Here is a 27,968-nt window from a genome sequence, read left to right as displayed (position 1 = left end):
AAACTATCTCAGATAGGCATCACAAGACCTGTGAAATTGGGTAAATATTTCTTTAATGTACTTGTATAGCACTCCATTCATATATCAATTTAAACTATACTGTAACAAGTACTTGTGGATATCTATATAAACATGGTATAGATAATTGCATCTGGAGCACTTCCACACGCACACAAGATAAATGCCAATGAGTGGCATTCCTAAAACCCAGAAACCCGGATTTTGACTGGAAATCATCTAAAGATCACACTTTAGAGAGACTGTGATTCGTGCAATACATTAGCTTCTAAATATGAGCCCATCTGTTGAGTTGATGCATCAGTCCTCACTCTGTCATCCCACAGATGTAGGACTCAAATGATTGGATTGATCAGTCATTTGTCACAACGATGTCTGTGGGGCTCTCATTTCACTGATCAGACCGTGAATGTGATCTACGCTGACTCCTGATGGACTACTCCGTCATCATGTCAGCGCCATCTCCTCCAGTGGCGTCTGTCAGGCTGAGGTCTTCCAGCATCTCCATCAGGGATATACGTGGAGCATCCTCATCGTCAGTGTCACTCTCCACTGGGATCTTAGATGCGTCTGAAAATAAAGATGATGCTAAAATTAACATCACATGAATTGCATATATTATGACTAATGACGAATAGATGTGAGACCAGAAATCTGGTCACTATCCTATAAGCCAAATTTAGCCTGCTCTCCTGTGCATCCCATCTGTTTTCCAACTCTCTACTTTACCACTGATCTGTCTCAATAAAAGAGATATTTACTGGAGAGTCAATCTTCCACTCTCAGAGACTTATGAGAAACACATGCTACTGAACATGTATTATGAGTTATGAGGAGAAGATTTTTAGTTTTTTACCCACGCAACATCATTTTTGCACCTCAAATATAGATTACAGTCTTTACAGACTGTCTGTCACTTGTTTGTTGAAGAGACAACACTGTAAAATAAGTTGTGTATGAGCTGGAACATTTGCATAACAAAACAGGTCAGGTTCGACATACTGTACTATGTTTTCTCAATATATTTTCTTGACACAATGAACTTACTATATAATCAAACACATAAACCGAGGTGCCTTGAACTCTCCCAAAGAATCAGCCAGACTCACCTCTGAAGATGTTGATATTTTTCCTCAGGGCCTCATCCTCCTCCAGGTCCTCTAGGAAGTCCTGATATTGTCTGAACACAGAAACAACACTTTAAACAAGAGGGCAGAAGACAGCATGGCAATTCAACGTTTGTTTTATGAAGTTACAGTGCACATGATCTTATATGTAAAAAAAAAAGTTAAAAAAATCCAGGCCTATATAGGAATTATAGCGCTATAATAAGGCTCTTACGAGTGTGCTAAGGCAGCGGTTCTCAAACAATGAGTTGCGAACTTGCGACCCAAAGTGGGGTTGCAGGACGGTGCCATTGGCAACCAAAATCTTTTCAAGAAAATGTATTCTTTTCCCCCTGTATACATTAGGCAACTACAGCACTACATCTTTATATTACAAAAGAGTAAGTGATCTACTTCCGGGTCATGTATCGCTAACTTAAATACCAAACCACTTGGCCAAGATGTACTACATATGTACTAAATATAGCTTAAAAATTCAAACACCCATGTCACCTTTGCAAGATGTCGTTTCCAAACCTCTGTATACAGTTGTATTCGTTATTACCCTCATATTTTGCCTCTGTATAAAATAGTCCGCCGGTCAAATATGTCCGACCGGAAACGTGCGCTGCGGCACAATAGTTCCGCCACAATAGTTCCGCCACAATAGTTCCCCCCCCCCAATTTTTTTTTTTTTACGTTTTTTTTTTTTTTTTTTTTTTTTTTTTTTAACTTTTTTTTTTTTTTTTTTTTTTTACTAGATGTGAGCGGCCCGAAGGGCCGCGACCCTCTAGTTATATTACATATTTGTTACATATTTTGCATAATGATAGTTTTGGAATATGCATGCAACAGCCAAAAACAATGCATTGACTTACATTTTTGAAAACATTTAATTCCAAACCTTTTTCAGGCTTGGATGACACAAACAGTTTTCCTAATTTCTAAATATTTCCAAGAATTTCATGGCCGTGAGAACCCTGCCTTTATGATGTCACCTGAATGAAAGTTAACAAGATCAATAATGAGCTAGTTAGGTTGTACTCATTTTAGTGCAGGATATACAAATGATGAAACTATGTGCAATTATCCAGTGTTATGCAAATTAGTTGGACTGAAAATGAGATATTGTCACTTGGCTCCAGCTCAGCGGCTTTGTGGTTAACAGTCTCTGCCCTGAGATTGGGTGGTCGAGGTTTGAAACCAAAGACTATGGGACCCAATGCTTCCCAAGTTTGTAAATCACCATGACATTTATCCTATATTGAAATTGGCTTGATGGAGGACCAGCTGACCACTGCATTGTCACTCTGACTCAGACGTAACCATAAACAAACCTGATATGCCCTAACCTTGCGTAGCCAGGCTTACTCATCTGCAAAGAGAAAAGCCTGGACGCGACATGAGGCACAGAGTGGTTAGAAAGGTGGGACTTCCGCCGTGTGAATTTCCCCGAAAGTTGTATTGAAAGAAAGAAAAAAAACAAGCTTTCCTCCATGGTTCTAGCTCTCCACAGCACCATGTGCTCCTATCCACACACTGTGTAGTGGTGCCTGGCCGGCATTACAACAAAAGGATGGAAAAATATTCGACTCGCTCACAAGACCACAGTGTGCTCGGCAACGGCGCAGGGAGCACACGCGCGATCGCTGTCGGAAAACACAGTAATACACTAAAAACGCTGGCAGTAAACCGTTGGATTAATTCAAAATAGCTGGCACGGATGTTGTGTATAATACCTACATCTGGATAAGCTCGGTTTTGGTACCAACAATCGTAGCCTTTCAACAATACAGTCACTTCGTTAATTCAAAAACTGGCAGCTGTTATGGCTGCCCGTGTATCTGTGTTTCAGACAACAGCATAGGCACCACCACTCTTTTGAATGGTCAAGAGCAGATAATGAAGAAAAGCACACTGCTCTTTGGGGTCTGGGGCGTTCGGTGCAAACTAGACAACATAAAATTTGTCTACACCATTTAAGAACTTCTTAAGCACATCATCAATAAAATGTAGATGGTTGTTTTTCCTGTCCTAAATTTAGGAAACTTCCAAGGACATGGCAAAGTTGTCACGAATCCTGGATCATTTTCCTACCTCTCGTCGTCTGGGGCCAGGCCCTCCCTGTCTTTCTCAATTTCCTTCAGTTTCCAGTTCCTACGTTTCGCCCTCTTGTTGCGGTCGTAGCTCTTCTTAATCAGCACCTGTTTGGTTTGAAAAATGTTCAATTAATAAAAGCATGTCTGCAGTAATTACAGATATATTTGGAACAGACTTGACATGTGCAGTTGTGGTTTATTACCACCAGGGGTCAGTATCGACAATTCTATGGTTTTGATGGAGCAGTAAGAAAGTCATTTGTTCACTGTGGATGATCAGTGATGAGGTCTCTTACCACATCAGGAACATGGTGAGGGTTCATCTTATTCAGGTACTCATCATTTATGTTGGAATTGGCAAAGTCAAAGCTGTAGCATAATAAAGACATACAATTGCAAAATAAGTAGACATCATGGGATGCATTTGTCTTTCATCTTGGGCTGCATTTGACCTCTCATCATCTTCCAACGCCTCCCAAACCTACCCCAGCACCAGGTCTCCTATGTTGAGCAGGTGACCCAGGAAGGTACGGCAGTGGTACTGCTGACTGGTATTCATCTCTGATGTCTTCTGAACCCACACCTCAGCCAGGGTGTGCTTTAAACGCATGCACGCACGCACACACACACACACGCGATAGAAGATAATTAGCATCATCCTACCATATGTAGCAGACAGAAACATGGTTCTCAACCTGTGGGCAGTGGGCCGTGAGGATATTGCAAGTGGACCCCCAAATAACTGGCAAAACAGTATGGCTTTAATGATGTAACAATATTTGTAATTATACATTTATTGTGACACAATATCACAGATACATTAATTTACTACATTACATTACTACGTTGATCCAAGCCGAAACAACTGATTGATGATTAAAATAGACATGCTCTTAAAATGCACACGGCCCACCCATCTGGCCATTGACCACACAGCAACCGATTGGCCAGATCAAGTGGGCCCAGAAAAGGTTGAGAAGACAGCAGAATGGTACGCTAAAACATCAACCCTGTTGGCATTTAAACAAAACACTAGCCAGGCTCAGGGATAATGAAATGATCTGCCATAGATTTACCCTATAAATCAACCAATTCTAGTGCACCACTTGCCACTACCACAACCTCAGCCTTAAAATCACTCACCCTATTGGACCTCAGGCCTGCTCCAGCCCCCAGCTTCTGGTTTCTAATGACGTCCGTATCCATGACGATGAACTCCTGTAGCTGCCGTGGGCTACAGAGACTGTTGAAGGGGTTGCGCCAGTATGTGCCCCCGTCCACCTCAGCAACTAGTGGGTTAAATATGATCAATAGATTTTAGATTTGAAAAGGCCGGTGCACGTAAACTCGTCAGACAGGCAGCTAGGAATCCTGAGCAAAAATATGTATTGTGATTTTTCTGTGAAACTTTCTTGACAAAGAACATATTTAAGTGCTTATGGTGGAGCAACATTCAATACTGTAGATTTGTACTATTGTATGACATATTTTAAACAATGTAAAACAAATGTTTGTTTAGCGTTCGTTTCGTTGTGTCAAATTGTAACCACTGAGTCTGTCATCTTTGATATCATTTTGTCGAGTAACACTGCCCTCTAGTGGTGCATGTCATATTATTGGTTGAACGTGGTCAGGACCCGCCAATGTAATATCAAATTATGTTTTTTGTTTGACAGAAGTCATTAAGATTGGACGTTTAGGGACTTTTGAGAGAAAACACACAAAAATTGTATAACATATTTTTCATTTCAGCAGGTCTTTAAGCATATATCTAGAGTTAATGATGTAAGTTTGTTCAAGGATCAAGCTTGTTCTAAATTGTTACATTTTGTGCACGGGTACATCAGAGTAAAAATATTTTGGTTCGGCTTCCTTCAGACAATGTAGCAACAATAATAGTAAATAAAATGAATAAAAACAAGAGCAAATAAAAGGAGAGTTTTTATACTAATAGGATAATTAAAGTATATCAGCATATTATGTCCGGTATGTGCACTGTATTGTATATGCATGTCATGCATTATATACGTCAGCATGTATCAGTAGCTGCCACAGTACCTTCCATTCTATACTGGTCACTTACTGTATCTGCAAATAAACCAAACACTTACTCAAAGGAAGCAAAACTATATTGCAGTTGTGTCTGAGGCCTTCTGTGGGGAAATAGCCTGACCGTATGTGAATATGTTTCTCGTTAAAAAATGCAAATAAAAAAACTGTTTAAATATAAAAATAGCCTGGCCTAAGGCCTTTGAACACTAATTGAAAACATGGGCACAGCCTTTCAAGATGTCACAAATCTGCAACAGAGAACCTCTCAACCTATTGCATGATCAGTAATTACACCAAATCTGCCACTTCCTCTTATAGATTACACATCTTTGTAAATCCACATGTTATGCGCTCATTTGGCTGTAGACTAGGCCAAGTCTAAGTCAATTGAAAATAGGTTTTGTGTGTGCATGTATGTCTTATGTGGTATGCTTTGATTAGGAGCAGACGAAAGCTGTTGAGTCGGTGGGCTGTGATGAACATGTGGCAAGCAGACTGGGGTCAGTTTAGTACAGCAAAGGAGACAGACCCGAGGCACATTCCACTGCACTCAGTATAACTGACACGTGAAATATGAATGTTTTTTGATGGTGTTTTAATGTAATCCAACACTCAGCCTAAAAAGGCACAGACGCTCAAAGTTTGAGTTGGCATGTTCGCACTATCGCATCGCAGTACTGATTCTGGGGAGGGAGATCAGGGAACCTTGAGGGTAGAACTAGCTAAACCCTATTGTTTAATTTGACATTTACTCTGTTTGCTATGAGGTGTATGGAAGCCCATTTCTGTCTCTAAATAAATTTAAAAACATATTTTCCAAGCAATTCCAACTTTGAAGATAGTTTTTTTCCTTATAAATGTGGGATAGGCAATTGCAGACACAACCACATCATCGTAGAGGCCAATGTGCACAACTCATTCTAAGCATGTCAACATCCTCAAAGCAGCAGGGCCAGACGACATCCCTGAACAGGTGATCAAAGCGTATGCGGCCACAGATGACAGCAACAACACTCCACACTGTCCTCACCCACCCCGTGTACGGTGGTGCGCGTGTGTGGGCATACACCGATTATGTAATGTGACCACTGAAAACACTTTCTTTTTAAAACCCATTTAAGTCATTTCCATGTGGCACAGAGTAGAGTAATTCACTTACTACTTTACAAAAGTAGAGAAAACGTTTCAGGCTCTCAAATGTACTTGACAACAGCTTATGTTAACTCAGCACGAGCTTATACATCTAGTACACAACGGCTTTATTTACTTCTGTAGACAATGTGCCCTCAACCAATCTTGCTGCACATTTCTTGTTAATGTCTGGCTACTATACTGTATATATCCTTGCACGCTCTGATTGGATGTACTGCCCATCCCTTTACTAGTATAACCCAATTCCAGGTGTGACAAGGAGGACACCTACTGGTTGACAGACATTGGGGAAAATAATATGGCCAACAGTAGTGAAGTTATTTGAAGTGGACAGCATACAATCTGAAAGTTAAGGCAGGCTATGCGCCTGTGCATCTTTTGTTACCGGTATAATACTTATATGAGAATTAGCGTATTCGTTGTTGGCAAAATCACAATACGATGTATTATTTTATTGTTGTTGTTTTTACGTAGGGTTGAAAGACTATGGAAATGAAATATGCTGAGTTTTAGTCAATCCAACCTGGTCAAACAGCGGTGGCTGGCTTTACACAGCCACAGCAGGATGAAGATGAAGTTATGAAGCGCACAGAAGTTCAATAAGTGTACTCACCCTGCAGTGTACTGGGGTCAATGAGGTGAATGGTGCTGGTGACTCGAACACACACACACACCTGACCCATGTTCCCCAGGCTCTGGGCCAGCCGAGGTGAAAGGCACACCACGTTGTCCTAGCAACCAAAAATAACAATACATGCAGAGAGTCAAAGTAAGGTCAGAGCAAAAACAACGTTGAACTCACAATGGCAGCTCACTATGCTTCCAACCACTCTGGTCCGTTCCCCTCAGTGAAAACCCAGAGATTGCAACGTAACTGAGATTAGGAGTTGAGCTCTGGGATTACACCTTTGTTACTTGAAACAAGTACAAAATGATGCAAAGCCAAGTTCTAGTCTGTGGTCTCTCTCTCAACAGCATATTTATTATTCCTTTGATTTTAAGATTACTGATGACATTTAAAGCCGTAAAAGGCAAGGCTCCACATTTTAGATCGTCGCTGTCAGGCAGAAACCTTGCATCTCCATATTTAAACCGATTAAAATGATTTTGTTTGTAATTGTAATGCTACTTCATTATACTGTACACGTGTCACACAAAATGTATAATAGACTGTACAGTATAGCGTGCTGCATGTTTGCTCAAAATGCAGACAAGACTAAAGTGTGTGATACATCCCTCGTTTCAGTTATGAATTAATGTGTAGGTACTGGTAGCAATTTAACATTCTTGTTTTGATGCAATCACGCGAATGCTGATTACGGTTTGAAGAGCACATCCAGTACTCAGGGAGAAACATTCATCTACCCCCTGCCATTTCAAATGCCATCATTTTGGTGCCATTGTTTTAATCATGTTCATATCCAGCTTTCTGGCAAGATATCTGCTGCTGAGACGTGAGCACTGAGCAGCGCAAGAGGTGGTATGTAAATTAAGTAATTACAGTACATTAAAAAAGACCTTTGCAAAATGAGATATACTTAAATCTATCAGTCACATTGTTACAAAACCTTTGCATTGATCATGACAGGCAGAATGTAAATTAAAAATATATATAAAACATTTTGTAAGCTTGCAAGATATACGGTATACAAAAGTCAGGTTAATAATGAATAATTAACATTGACAATATGACCAAAGCTTGGATCTAAAGTGTATTATAATTGAAAACAACTTGAATGATAACTCAAATTGACTTATGCATCCTTTGAGAACCGACTTAAAACTTTCATGGTAGAGCTTATGCATTTTAGCTGCCTACTGAATAGGTCTAGCTAATCAGACAATATAAGATGATAGATTCTTGGCTCTGCAGTGTTTTCAATCTACATGTTGGTAGAACTAATGTATCTTCTAAGACCATAAAACACACAAGAAAGTGTTGATGAAGCTGGGATTTGGGTTTCAACAAGACTCTGCCATGGCTTGTCAAAATTATGAACATGTCTGCATGTCTCAGATACGACAAATATCACACAGTGCTACACACACAGCTATATACCTTGCAGACAGGTACAATTTCCATAGAGTAGGTGCTCTTATAGTTGTACGTGTTTGTGTGCACGTCATGGGAGATGAGGCGCTGGGATGTCTTTGACCTTTAAAAATGAAAGAGTATCAAGTGTCAGAGATTGCATCGAGTTACAAAGGGAAAGTATCACGTATAAAATGACCCATATACTGTATATACTGTATACACAGTATCATAGGTGAGTCACATAAATCACAGCTAAACACTGCTGTGTGTGTGAAGAATTCACTGTTGGCTTTGTGTGCTCTAAGGATGTGTTCACACCATCCGCCTGTTTTGAAGAAAAGGCGCTGCCAAGAGCGCTTTTTCAGCTGAAAATTAAAACAGAAAGGGGAGGGGTCGCACAAGGCACAGTTTGTTTCCATATCATAGCTTACAGGGAGACCATGAACTTGGACTAACAGCTCTGCATTCTTTTATACTGTTTAATACATTTGCCCATGTTGGCACGGCCATGTTAAATAGCAGGAGGAGAAATTAATGTACATCACAAATTACTTAATTGGTTGTAGTGTGGGTCTTTCAGGGCAAGGTCTACTATATAAAGTATTTAGAAGGAAAAAAAAGAAAACATGTACTGCAAATCAGGGGTCTTCAACAGGGGGTCCGGGACCCCTAGGGGGTCCTCAAAGTCACTACAGGGGGTCCTCCAAATCTTTGTGAAAATTCTAGAAATTCTTTTTCCTCCTTTTATATATTAACCACTTGAACCCTAGCGTCCATATTCTGAGAACTGTAGCCAAAGATAGCCTATTTTTATAGCCTACAAGCTCACAACACCTCGCAGCATGTAGATCAGCAATTTTTGGCAAAAAGGTTTGGTGTCGAGGGGAAAAAGAGCTGACTAAGTACAGAAAAAAAGGTCAAGTTTAATAGGTAATGACGGTTCAAGTGGTTAAATATCTGAAAACTTTAAGGCAGGCTATGCGCCTGTGCATCTTTTGTTACCGGTATAATACTTATATGAGAATTAGCGTATTAGCGTATTCGTTGTTGAATTAGCGTATTCGTTGTTGGCAAAATCACAATACGATGTATTATTATATCACATTGACATGAATCCAAAACACACTGATGATTGTGCTGTCAAACGATGAAACTATATGGAATCTATGAAAAGGTTGTGGGGGTCCCTGCTTCATCTTTCTCTCAACTAAGGGGTCTGTGGCCTGAAGACGTTGAAGACCCTGTAAATAAAACTTGATCCTGATACAGTGCATAGTACTTCTCACCTGCATGGTACAGTGCATTGTAGGAAGTCTACCATCTTCTGAGCGTGCTGTTTAGAGGCGTAGTAGAAATCAATCCCATCTGTGAGAGAAGCGGAATTAAAATACAGCACAAAAATAAATGACCTGTATGATTCACAGGTCAACATCACTGAGACAAACTTAACCCATTTAGGCCTAGAATTATTGAATGCTTTAACTATTAAAAAATAGTAGATATACAAGCTCACAGCGCGGCACTGCCGCGCTGCGAGCTTGTAGATCTGCTATTTTTGAAAAAGTCGTGAAACTGTGTGCAAATCTTTGAATACATGTATTTTTAATGCAAACGTTTGTAACTCAAATTTTGCTTCTGGGTGGACCCTGGAACTAGATATTTTGAGATGGGGGTCCGTGGCCAAATAAGTATCAGTTTGGGGGTCCTTCACATGAAAAGGTTTGAGAACCACTGACATAGTAGTCTCTCTAGAACAGACTGAGCTCCAGTTAACAAACTGAGCTCCAGTTAATTGAAAAAGGACCTTTTCTTTGACGATGGCTAGCCAGATTGCTGACATAGAAACACAGGGTTTTCAAAAAAACCTTAGAAGGATTCAAAAGACACTTATAGAATCAGGTCAAAATTCAATCTTTCACGATTTTTCAAAAATTGCAGATCTACAAGCTCGCAGCGCGGCCAAATAAGTATCAGTTTGGGGGTCCTTCACATGAAAAGGTTTGAGAACCACTGACATAGTAGTCTCTCTAGAACAGACTAACTGAGCTCCAGTTAATTGAAAAAGGACCTTTTCTTTGACGATGGCTAGCCGGATTGCTGACATAGAAACACAGGGTTTTCAAAAAAACCTTAGAAGGATTCAAAAGACACTTATAGAATCAGGTCAAAATTCAATTTTTCACGATTTTTCAAAAATTGCAGATCTACAAGCTCGCAGCGCGGCACTCGGTGCCGCACTGTGAGCTTGTATATCTGCTATTTTCCACTGGTTAAAGCATTCAATAATCTCAGGCCTAAATGGGTTAAGACAAACAGGGAAAAGAAAACACTAATATGGCAGCCACATGTTGGAAACCTTTACAAAGCTTTTTAAGTTTTGCGGAGATATGGAGGTAATTTAGATGAAACTGGCTCAGACTACACTTTACTACCCTGTCCAAGAATAAAGGCTTCTGAGCAGCCGAGCCATCACTCAATGCACAGAGCATGTGTGTCTGAGGATGTGGATTACCAGATGCGTGTGTTCCTGACACAGGCCACATATGGCACCAAATGCTGGACATCAAACTAGATGATTGGGGATGGCATTTTCAAGTTGGGTACAAGTATTGTCTGTACGTACGCGGGTGTGTATGTTAGAAAACAGAGTCCGCAAATAGGTTATGAGATACACTGCGTGACTAGCATGCAATATGGAATGCTTGGTCTGATCCCAGTGTGCCAATTAGACACATCACAAGGACAGCTGTCCCTGATTGGTGCCAGTGACATGCACACATGGTTTGCTATCCGTTACTGGAAGAGGTAATAAGCACTCCATGAACATTATGTTCTTTTTAAATGGATATTTCCAGTTTTTATATGCCTATTTTTTTTCTTCCCTTCTTTTGAGCTTTTCTCCCCAGTTTGCCAATTCTCCCCCATGTGTATATTCCTGCCACTGCCAACGCCTACTGTTTGGTCTAGAGAGTATTAGAGACAACCACTTCTCTTCTGATACACTAGTCACCAGCCGCTGCTTTACACCTGACTGCGTTTGATCGAGAACATAAGGCATGCAGATGAACTATCCCTCCCACTTCTGCTCCCTGCTGAACAGACTACTCCCCATCAACTTGTAGGAGTCTCTAGTGCAGCAACAGAGAACACCCTCCCCAGTCCCCACCCAGTAGCCAACCCAAGAACAAGGCCAATTGTGTTCGTTTGGGAGCACCAGGCCAAGCCGGAGGCACCAGGGAGGAATGAAACCCCAGTCTACACAGTGGTGGTCCGGGACTTTATCACTGCGCTACCTGGATACCACATTCAAAGGTTCTTGTCACAAAAAAAATCACACTTGTGTGAACTGAGCGGTGGTGTGTGTGTGTGTGTGTGTGTGTGTGTGTGTGTGTGTGTGTGTGTGTGTGTGTGCCCCGTGTGTGTGTGTGTGTGTGTGCCGCGTGCCTCCCATTTCTGCTCCGCTACGCCTAGCCCCCCCCCCGCACCCGCCTCCCCGCTCCCCCGCTCTGTCCCAGACCACGCCCACTGACTCGCTTCCCTGCGTAGATTGCGTAGCAAGGTCTCCGCCTCTCACAAGCAAGGTCTCCGCCTCCCACGCGGCACACATGCACACATAAACACAGCGCACACGCACACGCACTCCACACAGTAGTAGTAGTGCACGCTCGCACACATACACGCATACTGAACAGACGCGCACGCCACTTGGAGATTGAACTTCGCAACAGTATAGTTAGCTTTATTATTGTTGTTCAGAGAAGCGCCTCTCTTTCCCATTTTTTATTTTCTTCCGAGTGCTAAATGCGTCGCATCGCGGCCGAAATTGATTATGACAGAAGTAGGCTAATAATAATAATCAAAATCTAAAAAGTTGTCTATAGTAAATAAAGCATCATGTTGTCATCAGTAGGACTTTTTCTTCGTTCCATTTTCTTCCGAGTGTGCGACTGCGTCTGTCTGTGTGTAGAGAAGCTTGCTTACGCAAGCTACGCAGCGAGGCGTCATCTACGCAATTTACGCAGGGAAGCGAGTCAGTGGGCGTGGTCTGGGACAGAGCGGGGGAGCGGGGAGGCGGGTGCGGGGGGGGGGCTAGGCGTAGCGGAGCAGAAATAGGAGGCACGCGTGTGTGCCCCCTGTGTGTGTTTGTGTGTGAGTGTGCCTGGCCTATGGCTGGCCTATCCTGAACAACAGCGCCCCTGTGTGGTCAGAAAAGGTTACTGCAGGCTACATACCCGGAGACAGACAGACAGACAGACAGACAGACAGACAGACAGACAAACAGACAAACAGACAGACAGACAGACCCACACACACGGCCACGTATAGGAGCGTTGTGACCTCCGCTCAAAAAAAGATATGTTTTAAAACTAGCACAATGGTTACCGAATACCAACTAATGTCCACTGGAAGCTTTAACAACAACCTTGGAATGCGCAATATCAAACCCAAATAAAAGATCCTGAACCATCCTTTTAATTGTACTTGACAGGTCAGGTTCTCATTTTGTTGAATATAAAATCATACCTACCATGGATTTCTTTGATGTTGAGGGAATTCTGGTGGAGCTTGTGTTTGAGGATGAGCTGTTCTAGATAGTAGAACGTCTTTTTGTGAGCAGTCTATGGAGTGGAAGAAAAGTATCACAGTCAGTGAGACACACTGATTATATATTCAGATACCCAACTAACCACATGACTCTGTAGTGGGTTCCACAAATATTGGTTTGAATGTTGATTAGTCACTTGCTTACTGCATAATCACTGTATAATCTATTCCTGTTAAATGGTTACAAAATACATTCAGTACCCGCTTCAGCAGATCACACCCAACAGGGGAGGGTTATATTACCATTATATCCCCCACATGATCAGCAGGAGTCATTTAACTGAATATTGAATAGAATAGAGTTGGGAGGTTTTGGGAGGATTTTTTATCTGAGAAATGAACATGACCTGACTTCACTTGACCTGAGAACAGGAGCGAGGGCTGTACTGTATGTTATTATTAGGGATGTTAATCGACTCATTATTTACGAAACGACGGGTCGATGCCGAAAATCGAAGCGTCAACCGATTTTTTTCACTTTTTTTTCCTGATGAGGAAAAAGATGAGATTACTTTAGCATTACTTTAAGCAAAACAACTTATGCAGCTGCACCAATCATGTTTAGAACTTGCATCAAAGCCCCAATAATGATAATAAATGATTGCTCTTCCTTGCGTTAGCATGGAATCTGTTCTTGAGAGACTAGAAGCGGAGTGACAAAGTTCATGGAACGTAGGCTCACAGGCTGGCACTCAAGACCCAAGTCTCAAGCTAGTGTATCACACATGGAGGGTTGGTCTGCCTCGCTCTCCCTCCCCCCACTCTCCACTCTCTGACCACGTCCTTTGTGTTGTGTTTTAATTATTGTCAATCTTGACAAAATCATCGCACACGACGGCGACGCTGCCATAACAAGCGAGCTTTCGTTTCAGCATGCACAAGGCAGGAAGTAAACACATCCAGTCAGCGTGCACCGCTATGACGCGTGCACACGGTCAGACCAGGAGTGTTTCTCAACCAGAAGTCCGCGGACCTGACTAGCGCCGCACACATCCGAATGAATCTCGATGGATGCATGCACTAACACAGACATTCACTCGTCGTCTCCGACAGAGACACACACACTGGTCCTCTCACATTTGGAAAACATTAACGCTTATAACGTTTTTGAACAAGCGATTAAAACATTTTTGGGTGAAAAACGTAAAAAAAGAATTATTAAAAAAACAAATGATTTTTTGACTCATCGTTTTTGAGTCGCGGTGAGCATGAGTTTCTATGTGGTTGTGTCATAGACCACTGTTTCCCACTTTTCCATGTTTTCCCAAGTCAATCATATTAAAACAAATAAAGATGAATAGCGCATTATAGACACATTATGAGCTTGTATATAGACTATTTTTGGTGCACAACACTGACGTGCAACATTACGGTTAAATACCAGTAAGACACCTAAGAGACGGAATTCGCACAGGACGGAATTCATTTGCAAGTGTGATTCGAGTTGCGGTTGGTTGTTTAACACTTATGTTGCAATGATTTTTTCTCTTCAATGTCTCGCGTTGCCATGGTTACCATAGACTTTCCATGTAATTGTGCAATTGTGTAAAAAGTGCACGCCCATGCCTAGATGATGCACCACGTGTGTAGATGCTGTTCACAGCTTTCAAACAAAAAAATCCGCTTGGAAATCCGTTCAGGCATTCATGATTTATGGGCCATTATGTTTTCTTCAGATGTAAACAAACATGGCTGCCATGTTTGAAAGAATGGGTTGGTATGGGGGTTAAACATGCAATTTCGCGATCGCGATCATGCCTAATACATTTCTGGAGGTCCAAAAAAATTTTTTGAATTTTTTTTTTTTTAAATTCTTTTTTTTTTTTTCAAAAACGGCCCAAACTCGGGAAACTCTGGGTTGGCACAGCGTTGGTATCAATACAAACTCGGGAAACTCGGGGTTGGCACCAGATGTGTTAAGTTGACAACATGTGGACAAAATTTTCCCCCAAATATGGTATGACTGACGTCTGACATCATAGATGTCTTACTGTATGTTATAGACCACATGAGACTCACACAATATGTCCATATATGGGCATTCCAAGCTATGGGCTTAATATTGATCCATATATGGGCATACAAAGGACAAGGACGGAATGTGATGTCACAATGTGACGTCACAACAATGTAATGTCATAGGTCAGCTTAGACATTGAGGTTGATGTTACTGACAAGATGTGACGTTTTCATAGTAAACTGCGAACTACGGTCGCAATTAATTAAAGAAAATGTGTAGGTAGGGAGGGGTGGTCCTTGAGGATTGTTTGAAATATGCTAGTGGTACAGAGTTCGAAAAAAGGTTGAGAACCACATGGATCATCATTCATTATAGCTACAGCGCCCACAACATGAAAATCTATCATCTATAATGGAGGTTCAGAAGGTCCTGAAAAAAATATTTGAAATAGTTTCTGGTGTCAGTGGTTTAAGGACTTTAATTGACCAATAGACGCCTACCTTTTGCCTAACTTGCACTACCGAGTTCCAGAAGTCCTTGGCTTCCACACGGTGGCAGTCGTCACACATCTGGTGCATGATGACAAACTCCACCACAAACACCTGCTGTAGGATGGCTCCATTCATCACCTAGTAGGAGCGACACACACACACACAGCAGCTACATTCAAGACTAGCAACGGAACCCATAGAATTAAAGGCACACCATCAGGACTTTCAAAAAAATATCTGCATTATATAGCATAACAATCAAAACACTGAGCAGTTTTCTGGTGATATCACTGGGGTACAATCTAATGTGAAATGTATGAAAGCGGCAACCCTTTATACTGGCTGTGACCTTGTTTGCTACGTTTACAACAAGACATCAAACTTGACATCAGAACATATGAATCAGGTTTATATAATGACAGACAAAGCACACATGGGCATGAGATTTTGAAGTGACTCAAAATGTCTTCTTTTTTTTCCTCCTGTATCCCCAGATGTCCTAACTGTATGACCAAGTTCAGAAAGCCAGTCCAAAACTGATCTTTTCTGATGCAAGAAGCATGTATTGATCTTAAGTGTCCCTTTAAAAAGGTTACCTAGAGAGGACAGCCTCTTCGAAAAGGGACAAAAAACATTGCATGTTTTTAAGTCACTGTTTGTGCTTTTTATAGTGTATCTGAACAGAGCCACCATTACACAGAGCCCGTTGCAGCACAAACAATAGAGCTGGCCCTGAGAAGCACAGGGCTCGGGTTCTCACTAAAGGTCAAGGAGCTGAGATGACAGCCACTGGCAGCAGTCAAATAAAGCACTCAGACAGCCAAGCCTCAAACATTTAACTCCTTTCTTCTTTCCAAATTATTATTTTAAGTCCTTTGTGTAAATTGTCATCTTGGTTTTAAGTACAGTACAACGTTGTATCATCGATGCTTCAAAGTTGTTTCTAAACCTCAATGTTGTCAACTCTGACATAATCTATTATAATGTATTATGTATGTATCCATTATGTATTGTAAATTATAGGAGGTCATCCATTCACTGCCACTGACAACTAACTTGGCTATATTAGGTTCCTAATCCGTTTTAATCTGATAGATTAAATGTCACTCTCTCATGCCTATCAAGTCTCCTCTGTGTCCTCACCTCTTTCTGTACGGTCAGTTTTATCTTGATCCTTTTGGAGTGTGGTTCCGTCCACAAGAAGCCAGCATCAATTAGTCGCACCTGGGTGGAGAGCGTTTTAGTTTAGAGCATGTAGTGGCAAACAAATTGTTCACACATTTACAAATCTCACATGATTCAAACTATCAGCAATATGACCTGAAATGGACCATGAAAAGCAATAGATATTTGGTTAGAATAAAATGTTATTCGAGTAGTAATACAAAGGGTCCGTCAGGCCACTGTGAGTGGGGGATTGTGTATATACTTTATATATTGTATCCATTTCATTCACTGCAGATATATTAACCACTTGAACCATAGCATTAGGCTTAAGCCAGTTTAAATGTTTCCAAAACCTTTTGATGTTTGGGGTCAGACTGGACTGCCAATACCGACTTTGACCAGTTGCGGTCATACGTTTCTTTTAACACATCTGGTGCCAACCCCGAGTTTCCCCGAGTTTGAAAAGGTACCACCCCTGTGCCAACCCCGAGTTTCCCCGAGTTTGGGCCGTTTTTGAAAAAAAAAACCTGGACCTCCAGAAATGTATTAGGCATGATCGCGATCGTGAAATTGCATGTTTAACCCCCATACCAACCCATTCTTTCAAACATGTTTACATCTGAAGAAAACATAATGGCTGATAAATCATGAATGCCTGTGAACAGTGTGCACACACGTGGTGCATCATCTAGGCATGGGTGTGCACGATCCGTGCACTATAAATTACATGGAAGTCTATGGAGACCATGGCATCGCGGGACATTGAAGAGAAAAAATCACTGCAACTTAAGTGTTAACACCTTCTAAGCCACGGGGAGCCCCTTAATGTTAAAACCGTACTATATCGCACATCCCCCCAGGGACTCTCAGCCACGTCGTACATTCCCGGACTTTGTCTTTAAAAACGGAATAAAAGCTTTTGATCCGAAAATCGGCGATCGTCTAACCTTCCCTAGTCACCACTCGTGCACTGATAGCTCATGCAGACCGTGCATGAAGCAGAGGTGACGTCAGCGCCTCTCCTTCTCCAAGGCTACTCCCAGCCATCCGTTTGCTGTCTGCACACTCGAGCTCCTACAGCAGCCATGCTTGGGGCTATGCTAGCGAAACTTTTCAGTTCTGTTCTTCAGTCACACATGGACTATTTGCGGGGACATTTACGTGAAAGGATCGCGCACGCGAAACGCACGGGGACATCGACGATCGGCCAAAACCCCCATTCTATCCCAACGGAAATCGAGAAAATCATGGTGAGTTACTGGCCTGGGGTAAAAAAAAAAAAAGAAAAAACAGCGGCGCTGTTCAAGATGGAGGGGCTGCGGGGTCATGTTTATAAACATAATATTATGTCTCAGATCACAATACAATAATAGAAATTTCACGGCTAATCTACCAACCACCATTCTATTTCGGACGTCAAGGTGTTAATACAATTAATTCAACTTTTTTCATCTAGCATTGCTTGTATGCTTTTTCGTTATTTAATGTTAACACCTTCTAAGCCAAGGGGAGCCCCTTAATGTTAAAACCGTACTATATCGCACATCCCCCCAGGGACTCTCAGCCACGTCGTACATTCCCGGACTTTGTCTTTAAAACCGGAATAAAAGCTTTTGATCCGAAAATCGGCGATTGTCTAACCTTCCCTAGTCACCACTCGTGCACTGATAGCTCATGCAGACCGTGCATGAAGCAGAGGTGACGTCAGCGCCTCTCCTTCTCCAAGGCACCTTCCACCCATCCGTTTACTGTCTACACACTCGAGCTCCTCCTGCAGCCATGCTTGGGGCTATGCTAGCGAAACTTTTCAGTTCTGTTCTTCAGTCACACATGGACTATTTGCGGGGACATTTACGTGAAAGGATCGCGCACGCGAAACGCACGGGGACATCGACGATCGGCCAAAACCCCCATTCTATCCCAACGGAAATCGAGAAAATCATGGTGAGTTACTGGCCTGGGGGAAAAAAAAAAAGAAAAAACAGCGGCGCTGTTCAAGATGGAGGGGCTGCGGGGTCATGTTTATAAACATAATATTATGTCTCAGATCACAATACAATAATAGAAATGTCACGGCTAATCTACCAACCACCATTCTATTTCGGACGTCAAGGTGTTAATATGGTTTCAGCTCACCATTTTCAAATCCATAATGTTGCCACAGTGGCAGTTAATCTAAGTGAGTTTTTGGCCATTTCTCCTCAACTCTGAAAACAACACACACTGTTGTTTTTCTATATGTCACAAGTTACCACTTTTGGTGCAACACTAGTGACTGCCATCAACAGACCGTGGTGTTCACTTTGTTGACAGAGACAAGCAGCTTGTTCGTTTATCATTTCATGTACGTAGATGAACAGCCCACGGACACCGGATCAGATAAACCTTCAGGATTAAAACAGCAGCAGCTGTGGTCAGCAGAGGCTGTGGTCCAGGGGCGCTGGAACTCCCAAATCCCAAGGGGAGCTGAGCCTGGAGGAGTTCATGCGTGCGGCCTTAGGCCGCACGCCGAAAATTCACGTTTTTTGGGTTCTTTTTATTACGGTTTCAGTTTTCTAAAGTTTTTTATTCCCCATATACAACAGTGTTAGTTTGCAACAATGAGCCTATAGACAGTTTCTAGTTCTCAAATAAATAGACTTTGGTGTGCCATCAAAGCGGGATTTATTTTAAAACACATTTTTAATTTGACTTCCCTTCTGACCGGAGGTGGCAAGGTGACCATGTGATTAGGTCACCATGTGAATACAATTTTTCAACATATTTTATTCCCCAAAGTCAAATACATTATTGTTTTAATATAGCTCTGTGTGTGTGTGTATATTTATATAGGCTTATAAAAAAAAAAAAAAAAAAAAAAAAAAACGTTTTTTTTTCTTTTTTCTCCACCACCAGGGGAGCTGCAGCTCCCTCAGCACCCCACTTCCAGCGCCCCTGCTGTGGTCAAGTATTTGGATGACACAAATTCTTAACACGTTGTGTCTCTGAAGTATTTTCACCCAGAGAAAAGGCTAATGTCTACGTGTGCCCAATCTTTGTTTACGTGGTGTCATACAAAGTGACCGTACACGCCACAGCGTACAGTTAGTCAGTGTCTAAATTTGATCTCCTTACCAGGTCAGCTCAGCTCAGAAGATTAATTCCCTTCTTTGATATTCTTTGCATAGTTATCAGGGTTTATTTTGTATTTGATGTGTACAACTATACCATCCACAAGCTGGTGTTTTAGACTCGTTATAAAATAACTAAGATAAACGCTAATAATGATACTTTCTCATGGACTTATTTAGATGCCAACTCTGCAAAATTAAAACATGCTAAACTGCTAGCATTAGCCCACAACAGTCTTTTTTTCCCGTTTGGAACCAGTTGGAATATATATAATTATCATTGGGATACCAACTTCACTCAACCAAAAGAGAGATCTCATACAAAATAAAAGGAGAAAAAATTAAAATGATTATAATGAAATTACATTTAAAAAAAAAAAATATATATATATATATATATATATATATATATATATTTTTTTTTTTATTTTTTTTATTTTTTTCAAGAAGTACTGAAAATAGCAGATCAACAAGCTTGAGGCGTGTCACGATGGAACACGTTGTGAGCTTGTAGATCTGGTATTTTCTGCTATTTTCACTAGCTTTAGTCCCGGGGAGAAATCTCAAGCTAAAACGTTTGGGAACCACTGGGATACAGGGTAGGATATTAAAAAACAGAATATTAATATGATATTTTGAATCGTAGACTATATTACTTTATTTGTGCATTGCTGAATATTCCTGAACATACTTGGAGTCAGGCACGCATTCCACTTTTGTCTCTTCCACCAAATTTCCATGCAGTAATAAAACAAATCCTTATGGGGATAAATTATAGATACCGGTAAATATCACGCAAGATCATGCAAGTTCAAAACCGAAAACTGAGAGGGTCACAACTGGGAGGGAAGAGAAAATGGAAAGTGTGATGTAACTTTTCAGCCTTTTCCCGCCCCACTGCAAAGCCACGTCGACGTCTGCACAAAGAGCTGATGAGAAGAATATCTGCTTTCAGTCAGCTTGTAGCTGACTGTCTGGGATAGCTGTCCCCTTTGGCTAGATATACAAAGCTATCTTTGAAAATACTTCACATCTATGAACAAAACAAAACTGCTACACAAAAGCACTTTGTTTGTTTTAAGGGTACGCGATTGAATCGGTCTTCATATATCGGTCTTCATATATCGGTATTAGCAATATATGCCTTAATTATACAATATTGGTATCAACTGATATGAAAACTAGTAAGTCTTCCGAGCACAGGTCTCCACCAGGTCAGGTATGTCATTGTGGCATCCTGGTGGCGCTATAATAGGCTAATGTTAAAAGAGTGTCATATCTTCTTCGGCCTTTAAAGGCAATGTGACGCTGGATGCATGATTTGAGGCATTTTTTCCCAAAAATTAGTTTTGGCAAAAATCGACCTGATGGTGGCGCTATAACACACCAATGTGAAAAGAGTGGCATTTGTTCCTTGAGGTAGTGGGAATGTGCATGCAGAATTTCTCTGTAATCACAAGCTGTGTTCATGATTTTTGTCATTTTGTTCAAAACGGGCCAATCCTGCAATCTTTGGAAGCCAATGTTAGCCATTTAGGAGGCAGATATGAAAAATGCAGGGCAAAGGTTTTTCCTTGGCCTCTAGGGAGTGCGCATACAAAGTTTTACAGTTTTATCAGAGGAATTATAGGTACAAACACGAATTGGCCTGTTATAGCGCCACCATGAGGCTGATTTGAAAAAGTCAAAGTGTCATTTCTTTTCTTCGGCCTATAGGGAATGTTCATGATTTGAGGCATTTTATACAAAACGGACCAATCCTGCAAAGTTTGGAAGCAAATCTTAGCCAATCAGGATGGAGCTGTTTCGCTGCCACAGTTTCGCTGCCATCGTGGCAATGGGCCAGAGATTAGTGTACACAGACAGAAGGAGAGGACGGACGGACGGACGGACGGACGGACGGCAAAACATAGTCTCCCCATGCCTTCGGCCTGGCTGAGACAATAATAATTTATATTTAAGTTTTTGAATGGATGTGAAGCTGTAGGCCTAATAAATCATGTAATGAGAATGCATATGCAGTCAGAATCAGTTATTGTAAAACAGGTGTAATGTAAACCCAACTGGAAACTTGTATTACAATTTTGACGATGTAATTGGATATGGGCCTAAATGTCAATATGGTGCATCACATTTCTTTTTTACATTTATAGTCCAACTACATCAACGAAACATGTTTTATCTCTTAACAACACACCTTACGCTCTCACATGCAGTGAATAGTTCATCTTTGTGTGTAATATTTCTTTCTTGCAAACCTCTTTCACAACATGGCTCTTGTCAAGAAGTTTGTTGGTTATAAATTCATGTTATTTCCATTGGCAGCAGAGTTTATGCAAGACAGTGGTTTGCAGTAGACGTGTCTAAATGGAACCAGCCATCTTTTATACTTAACCTTACATGCAACCGCTTTTTACATGCATATGTTCTACAACTTTCACAAGTTGGCATTTTCTGGTTTTACACACAGGTTGGCAGAGCAGCCTCAGCTGGCCTAATGCCTCCAGTCGTTACATTTAAAATAAAGTGCTGGCCTCTGTGAAGATTGGCTACAATTGCCTTCCAAAGTTTGTGTATGCGACCTGATGGTCGCTTATCTCCCGATTAGGGAGTCTTACTGGTTTAAAATATAATCATTTTAAATATATTGGGAAATATACCAAAACTATACTGGGGTGTTTTCCCCCAGGACTACTACACTAAAGAACAATGTGTGAAACTCTGGTAAGAGTGGGACAAAGACATTAGTAATCCTGAAGGTAGCATTCATTAGCAAGATATGGCATTACACATGGTATGCACATACAAGTTAAATGAAAAAGCCTCTGGTGTTAACATGTTACACAAAAATCTCATAACTACTGCAGGGTTCCCAGTAGGGATCGCCAACAGTTAACCGTTACCGTTTAACTGGTAGGAATTTGGTTACCGGTAAGCACAAACGGTTAATGGTGACCGATAAAAATAAAAATAAAGAAAATCAACCCGCGCGTCACACCAAAAGCCAAAGCCCCGGACGCCGATGACTGTAACACCCATGCAACTATAGGCGGCGATGCGGCCACACATTTCTGAAGGCTCTGTCCGACACCAATATCTGTGTAACATCCATGCATGCATTTGTTCGTGCGACGCTGACAGAGAGACAATCGTGTTTATCATCAGGAAACCACAGCGATTGGATTTTCCAAAACAGACCCCTTTCACTCGTCAGAGAGAAAGAGAAAAGAAGATCTTATAACAACTCTCTAGTGCCGTTACGTGTTGATGGTATACGATCCCTAGTTCTAATGAATATCCAAAACATTTCCAGAATATTTAACCCAATTTCTAGGCCTCATTCAATCATTCAGCACAATCATGAGTCTCTTATTCCTATGTACAATGCCCAAAGACAGGCAGTGTAGCAAAAATATGACATAGAATGCTACAATTCCATTACAAATTTCGTGCCAATTTTTGCGATACCACCTATCCTATCTAGGGTATAGGATCACACTGCAGCAAGTTGTGAGCTTGTAGATCTGTTCTTTTTGCAAAGAACTAACTTACTTACGTTATATATTTTGTATAATGTTTTACATTTTTTTTTAACAAAATTAATAGCCAATAATAAACAATGCATAGCCAAATATCTTCCCAGGTTGATCAATTCCAAACCTTTTCCAGACTGGATGTATCTTTCTCATTTCAAAATATTTCATGACCGTGGGGACCCTGCTTCTGTGTCCACCAAATATCTTAATTTGGACATTGAAAAAAAAAAAAAAAAAAAAAAAAACAACATCATTCACATTTTCCATAGAAATTTTAACTAAAAACCAAATGATAGAGATGCTAACCGTCGACATACAAACGTACACAAAATGACCGCTAACCAACTCCATTGACAGCATTCTGTAACATCAAACATATCATTTTGCGAATGTCTGTCTGTCTGTCTGTCTGTCTGAGTGAGTGTCTGAGTGAGTGTCTGTCTGTCTGTCTGTCACAGCGTTTCTCCTCAGTGGCTGGAGCAATTGATCTGAAATCGCATCACCATTAGCATATGAACACACCTAACATAACTGTGAAGCCCGTTTGTCACTTTCACAAATCATATGCTGTATATTAGCATTTTTATGGTGTAACTACTATCTATTTTGCATCTAGCATGAGGCATGTCTATTCTGCATCTAGCATGGGGCAATGTTTAACCAGCTCTGTGTGTGTGTGCGTGCGTGTGCGTGTGTGTGTGTGTGGGGGGGGGGGTGTTGGCTGGCCCTCTTTCAGATGTTGTCATGTAGATCGGTACACAGTATCTCTGTAGCCTTTAAACGAAAAGGGTATTTCTTACATTGATGCTCCTACATATTATCATGCAAGCACCAGAAAGTTACTTTCCATCCCTCATATACTGTGTGCACAGTGCACACCCCATAACCCACACACTGCACATCATTTCGGAGCTCATATCTTTGAACGGGTAAGGACTAGTTTTATCCAAATTACATTACCAGTAAAAGAAAGTCTTTTTACTGGTTATGTTTATCATTACATTACATATGTGAAATCATTAGTGGAAGGTAGCAAGGAGATGGACAGCTTACTTTGGTCATGGAGCCCTTAAGTTTTTTCAGGCAAAGGGTCAGGAGTTCCCTGGACTCCAGAGCACAAGTCATCCAGGTGGCTGGATGCTGCAAATACCTGTGTATGGAACACACTCTCTTGATCTCAAGTTCTCAACCAATAACACATACTATAGTTATAATAATACATGCTATAACTAATTTATCACTGTATTAATTGTTTGATTGAATATTGACAGAAATGTAAAACAGCATGAGTACAGTCAAAACACTTAGGGCTCTATTTTCATCCATGCCTTACCTCTTATCCTTAAACTTCTTTTGCCATTTTTTACTATTTTGAAATATTTCAAATCTACAAGCACACAACGTGTCGATGTAGACTAGAGCTGGGATACCCGACTGAAAACCCGTGGGGCCCGACAAGCCCGACGGGCTCGGGCGGACGCATTTTCATAATTAATTGTCGGACATCGATTCGGTGTCGGACATAATTGTTGATATAGCCTCTGCCTACCTATGACATGCATCATGCACTCGCTCTGATGATGCACGCAGCGTACAACTCCTGTGTGTGTGTGTGTGTGTGTGTGTGTGTGTGTGTGTGTGTGTGTGTGTGTGTGTGTGTGTGTGTGTGTTGCTCGCGGTAATGCTGCAGCCACGGAGACATAACTCTGAGCATGGAGAAAAGTCCCATGCTGAGGTAAACGCGTTGTTGTGGTTTGATTGTAAGTGGCGTGCTGCAGAATGGAGCTCCTAGCTTGTGTTCCCACTACTTTACCTTGCATTGGAGGTTTATATTTCGGCGCTGTTGTGTGCAGTCGCAGTGCACTGTGCCAGCCTCGTCCGTCCGTTCAGCACACATCACATCACTCAAGTAAATCCTGGCTTTTATACTTCTTCATCGCGGTGTGTTCCGTGACAAAAGTGGCTGATCTACAAGCTCACAACGCCTCGCATCCGCGACGCGTCGTGAGCTTGTAGATCTGCTATTTTCCAGGCGCAGAATGCAGAACGAGCGAGTCACTGTGTCAGACGTCTACCACAGCGCACGTTATTATTTGTATTATTTAAAGGCCCGCCGACATGCCCCAAAATTATAATAGTATGATACAGTAGGTCACGTGGTCTCTCTGAAAACGGTCTGAAATAGTCTGAAACTCATGTCACAGTGTAATCTGCCCCTCGCTCCCCAACAACAGCTGACCAGTACAGTAAGTAGTCTAAGTACAGTCAATTAATTTGATTGGCTTATAATTGTGCATTCCCACAATGACATCATAAAAATATTAACTCATATTTTAAGTTGACTTTTTAAAGAGACAGTACCCCTTTAGGTGACAGTACCCCTTTAATAATCAACGTAGCCTACTATTTAATTATTTTCACAATCCACAGTGTGGCTTAATAGATCACAGGGTAACCTACAGGCACGCTGCATGCACTGCACATTAGAACAAGTTTGCTAGTGAGTGTAAATCAGTGGCTTCCTCAAAGAAAACGAAATGAGGCGAAACAGCGTTAAGGTTCGGGCCTCGGTGCGGGTCGGACGCATTTTAATGATTAAGGTCAGATGTCGATTCGGGGCGGACAAAAACCTCTGACACGTTTCGGAACGGACAGAAAAAATGGGCCCGATCCCAGCTCTAATGTAGACACGTTCGGCTATTTGAAGTAAAATGTTTTTCAAAATAGTAAAAAAGGCAAAGAAGTTTAGGGATAATGGGTAAGGCATGGACAAAAATATCTCTCTTAATCTAAATTAAGGATTACACCAAAAAAGTCCTTGCGGCTTTGTTTCCCTTGGGGTACAAGGTATTCAATTCATCAACATATAAAGTTGCACCAAAAACATTCAATATCGTCACAAATATAAAACACTATATGTACAGAGTATGTTGAGAATGGATTCTGTTTTACCAAGGTGTAGTGACAGTTTGTTATCAGTAAGCCAAGTATGGATTTTGGTGACTTCAGAGCTGAGAGCTTCCTCAGCCTGCAATTTGTCCTTGCCCTGCTTTGATTTGTTTTGGATATCATATGTGAAGTTTACCAGAGGTTACTGACTGTAACGTAGTACTACAAACAGCTTTGGAACATCCATGCAGATCCATACCTTTCACATTCCCTGCAGAAGTGCACTGAAACTTGTTTGGGAATGCCCTCTGAGATGTCCACCTGGGTGCGTAGGCAGGACACGCACATGTTGGCTGGGTTGGGTGGGATGGGGATGCCGCAGGTACAGCACAGGCTGAGGAAACAAACATTTAGAAATGTATATTAATGATGTCAATACTTGCTCAAATGAAGAAGAATATCTGATTCAACTCGGCATTCAACATTACCGGTAATTATCTGTGTACACAAAGAAACGTTTATTTTGGTTATAACTTCTTTATCTCGATTTGTATAAGACAAAAAAGGATGATTTACAAGCATGAAATGCAGATTAAATACAAATCCAAATGATCTCTCTATATCCAGCGAGAGCCAGCCCCAAACCCTGCATCCCACAAAAAGGATAAATAAATGAAAACTATGACAATACCACCACAACAATCACAATATAATCACAAGTCAAGTTTTAATTACTTACATATTCCCCTGGCTACTGGTGGCAGGAGCTTGAATATATTCCATTCTCGACAGAGATCAGATCTACGGGAGGAATGGGGAATCAAAGTCATTACTATGCAAATACGATTGCTCTAATAATGAATAGAATACCTATAATACCAATACAATAGGTATTATTACACCGTTTCAAGCATTTAGCATAGCAACACTAGCATAGCTCCTGTAGCTCACAACACAGTTATGATCGGGAGTCTTCGGGACAATCGACGTCTAATTTGCAATGACATCATTGTCGATGTCAAACAAAGTGATTTAATAACTTCCTTTCGAACGTCATATACAATCAGTACAACATACCAACGTTTATAGATTATAGTTCCACAGCACGTTGAAAGCATCAGGAAGGCATCCCGAGGCATCCACGTTTCCATCAGACTGGGAACAGGATGATGATGTCATTATGCGACAAGGACCATGGGGCGGGCGCGTTATTTGGAATTGCACACGCGTTCTGGGCGGAGGCGTTGATTATTGTCCACGACACTGCAAGCGGCGCGAAGGCCAGCGGACCTTGGTCCTGCTCTTCGCCCCCGAGCGGCGAGCGCCGCAGGCGCGAGTGGCCGCGAAGAGCGGGCCAGGGCCGCGCGGCCGGCGGAGCGCCGCGCGAGTTACGAAGCCGTGGTGAATGCAATCGTTCTATAAAGCGCACGATAAACGCACCGCGCACCTCTGTGCGGTCCAAGCGGACAAAAAGGAGCGCTCCCTAGCGCCAGTTCAGCCAATCAAAAGCTTCCATGGGCGGGGTTTGCCCAGAACGCGTGTGCAATTCCAAATAACGCGGGGCGGGCACATAGAGTTAGGGCGGGCAGTCTTGGCTTGCCTGCCTGGATTAACTAACCATGCTGTGGCAGCCAGCAGTAACATTGTGAATGATCAATCATACATTGAGCCATTAAGATATAGACTACGAACGGCCAATAATTAATACACAGCAATGTACACATAACGTATTATTTAGTCCTCTCACT

General features: G+C 41.6%; 1 protein-coding gene across 1 annotated transcript; it reads right to left on the bottom strand.

Annotated features, from left to right (window-relative positions):
- Positions 1–51: 51 nt before the first annotated feature.
- On the bottom strand, positions 52–27,355 carry nmd3 (NMD3 ribosome export adaptor). Its single transcript, XM_080731035.1, has 16 exons — positions 27,298–27,355; positions 26,960–27,021; positions 26,480–26,614; positions 24,385–24,481; positions 16,662–16,742; positions 15,528–15,656; positions 12,991–13,081; positions 9,749–9,827; positions 8,487–8,583; positions 7,041–7,158; positions 4,367–4,512; positions 3,709–3,821; positions 3,520–3,592; positions 3,222–3,328; positions 1,128–1,198; positions 52–588 (listed from the first exon to the last, which is right to left on the bottom strand). The coding sequence occupies exons 2-16, from the start codon at positions 27,001–27,003 to the stop codon at positions 455–457; spliced, it is 1,515 nt and encodes a 504-aa protein (XP_080587161.1). The 5' UTR covers positions 27,004–27,021; positions 27,298–27,355; the 3' UTR covers positions 52–454.
- Between the last annotated feature and the right edge of the window lie 613 nt (positions 27,356–27,968).

Source organism: Nannobrachium achirus, assembly GCF_963921795.1.
Source record: "Nannobrachium achirus genome assembly, chromosome: 8".
In the NCBI taxonomy this organism is placed as follows: domain Eukaryota; kingdom Metazoa; phylum Chordata; class Actinopteri; order Myctophiformes; family Myctophidae; genus Nannobrachium; species Nannobrachium achirus.
The sequence above is the reverse complement of the archived record's forward strand: the minus strand, read 5'-3'. Positions and strand labels throughout refer to the sequence as shown.

What these genes read in the sequence shown, in the direction of transcription:
- nmd3 (XM_080731035.1), bottom strand. Translation starts at nt 27,003, where the DNA reads ATGGAATATATTCAAGCTCCTGCCACCAGTAGCCAGGGGAATAT. An exon ending in ACCAGTAGCCAGGGGAATAT is followed by an intron (nt 26,615 to 26,959) that starts GTAAGTAATTAA and finishes TTGTTTCCTCAG; the next exon opens with CCTGTGCTGTACCTGCGGCA. An exon ending in CAACATCAAAGAAATCCATG is followed by an intron (nt 9,828 to 12,990) that starts GTAGGTATGATT and finishes CTTCTCTCACAG; the next exon opens with ATGGGATTGATTTCTACTAC.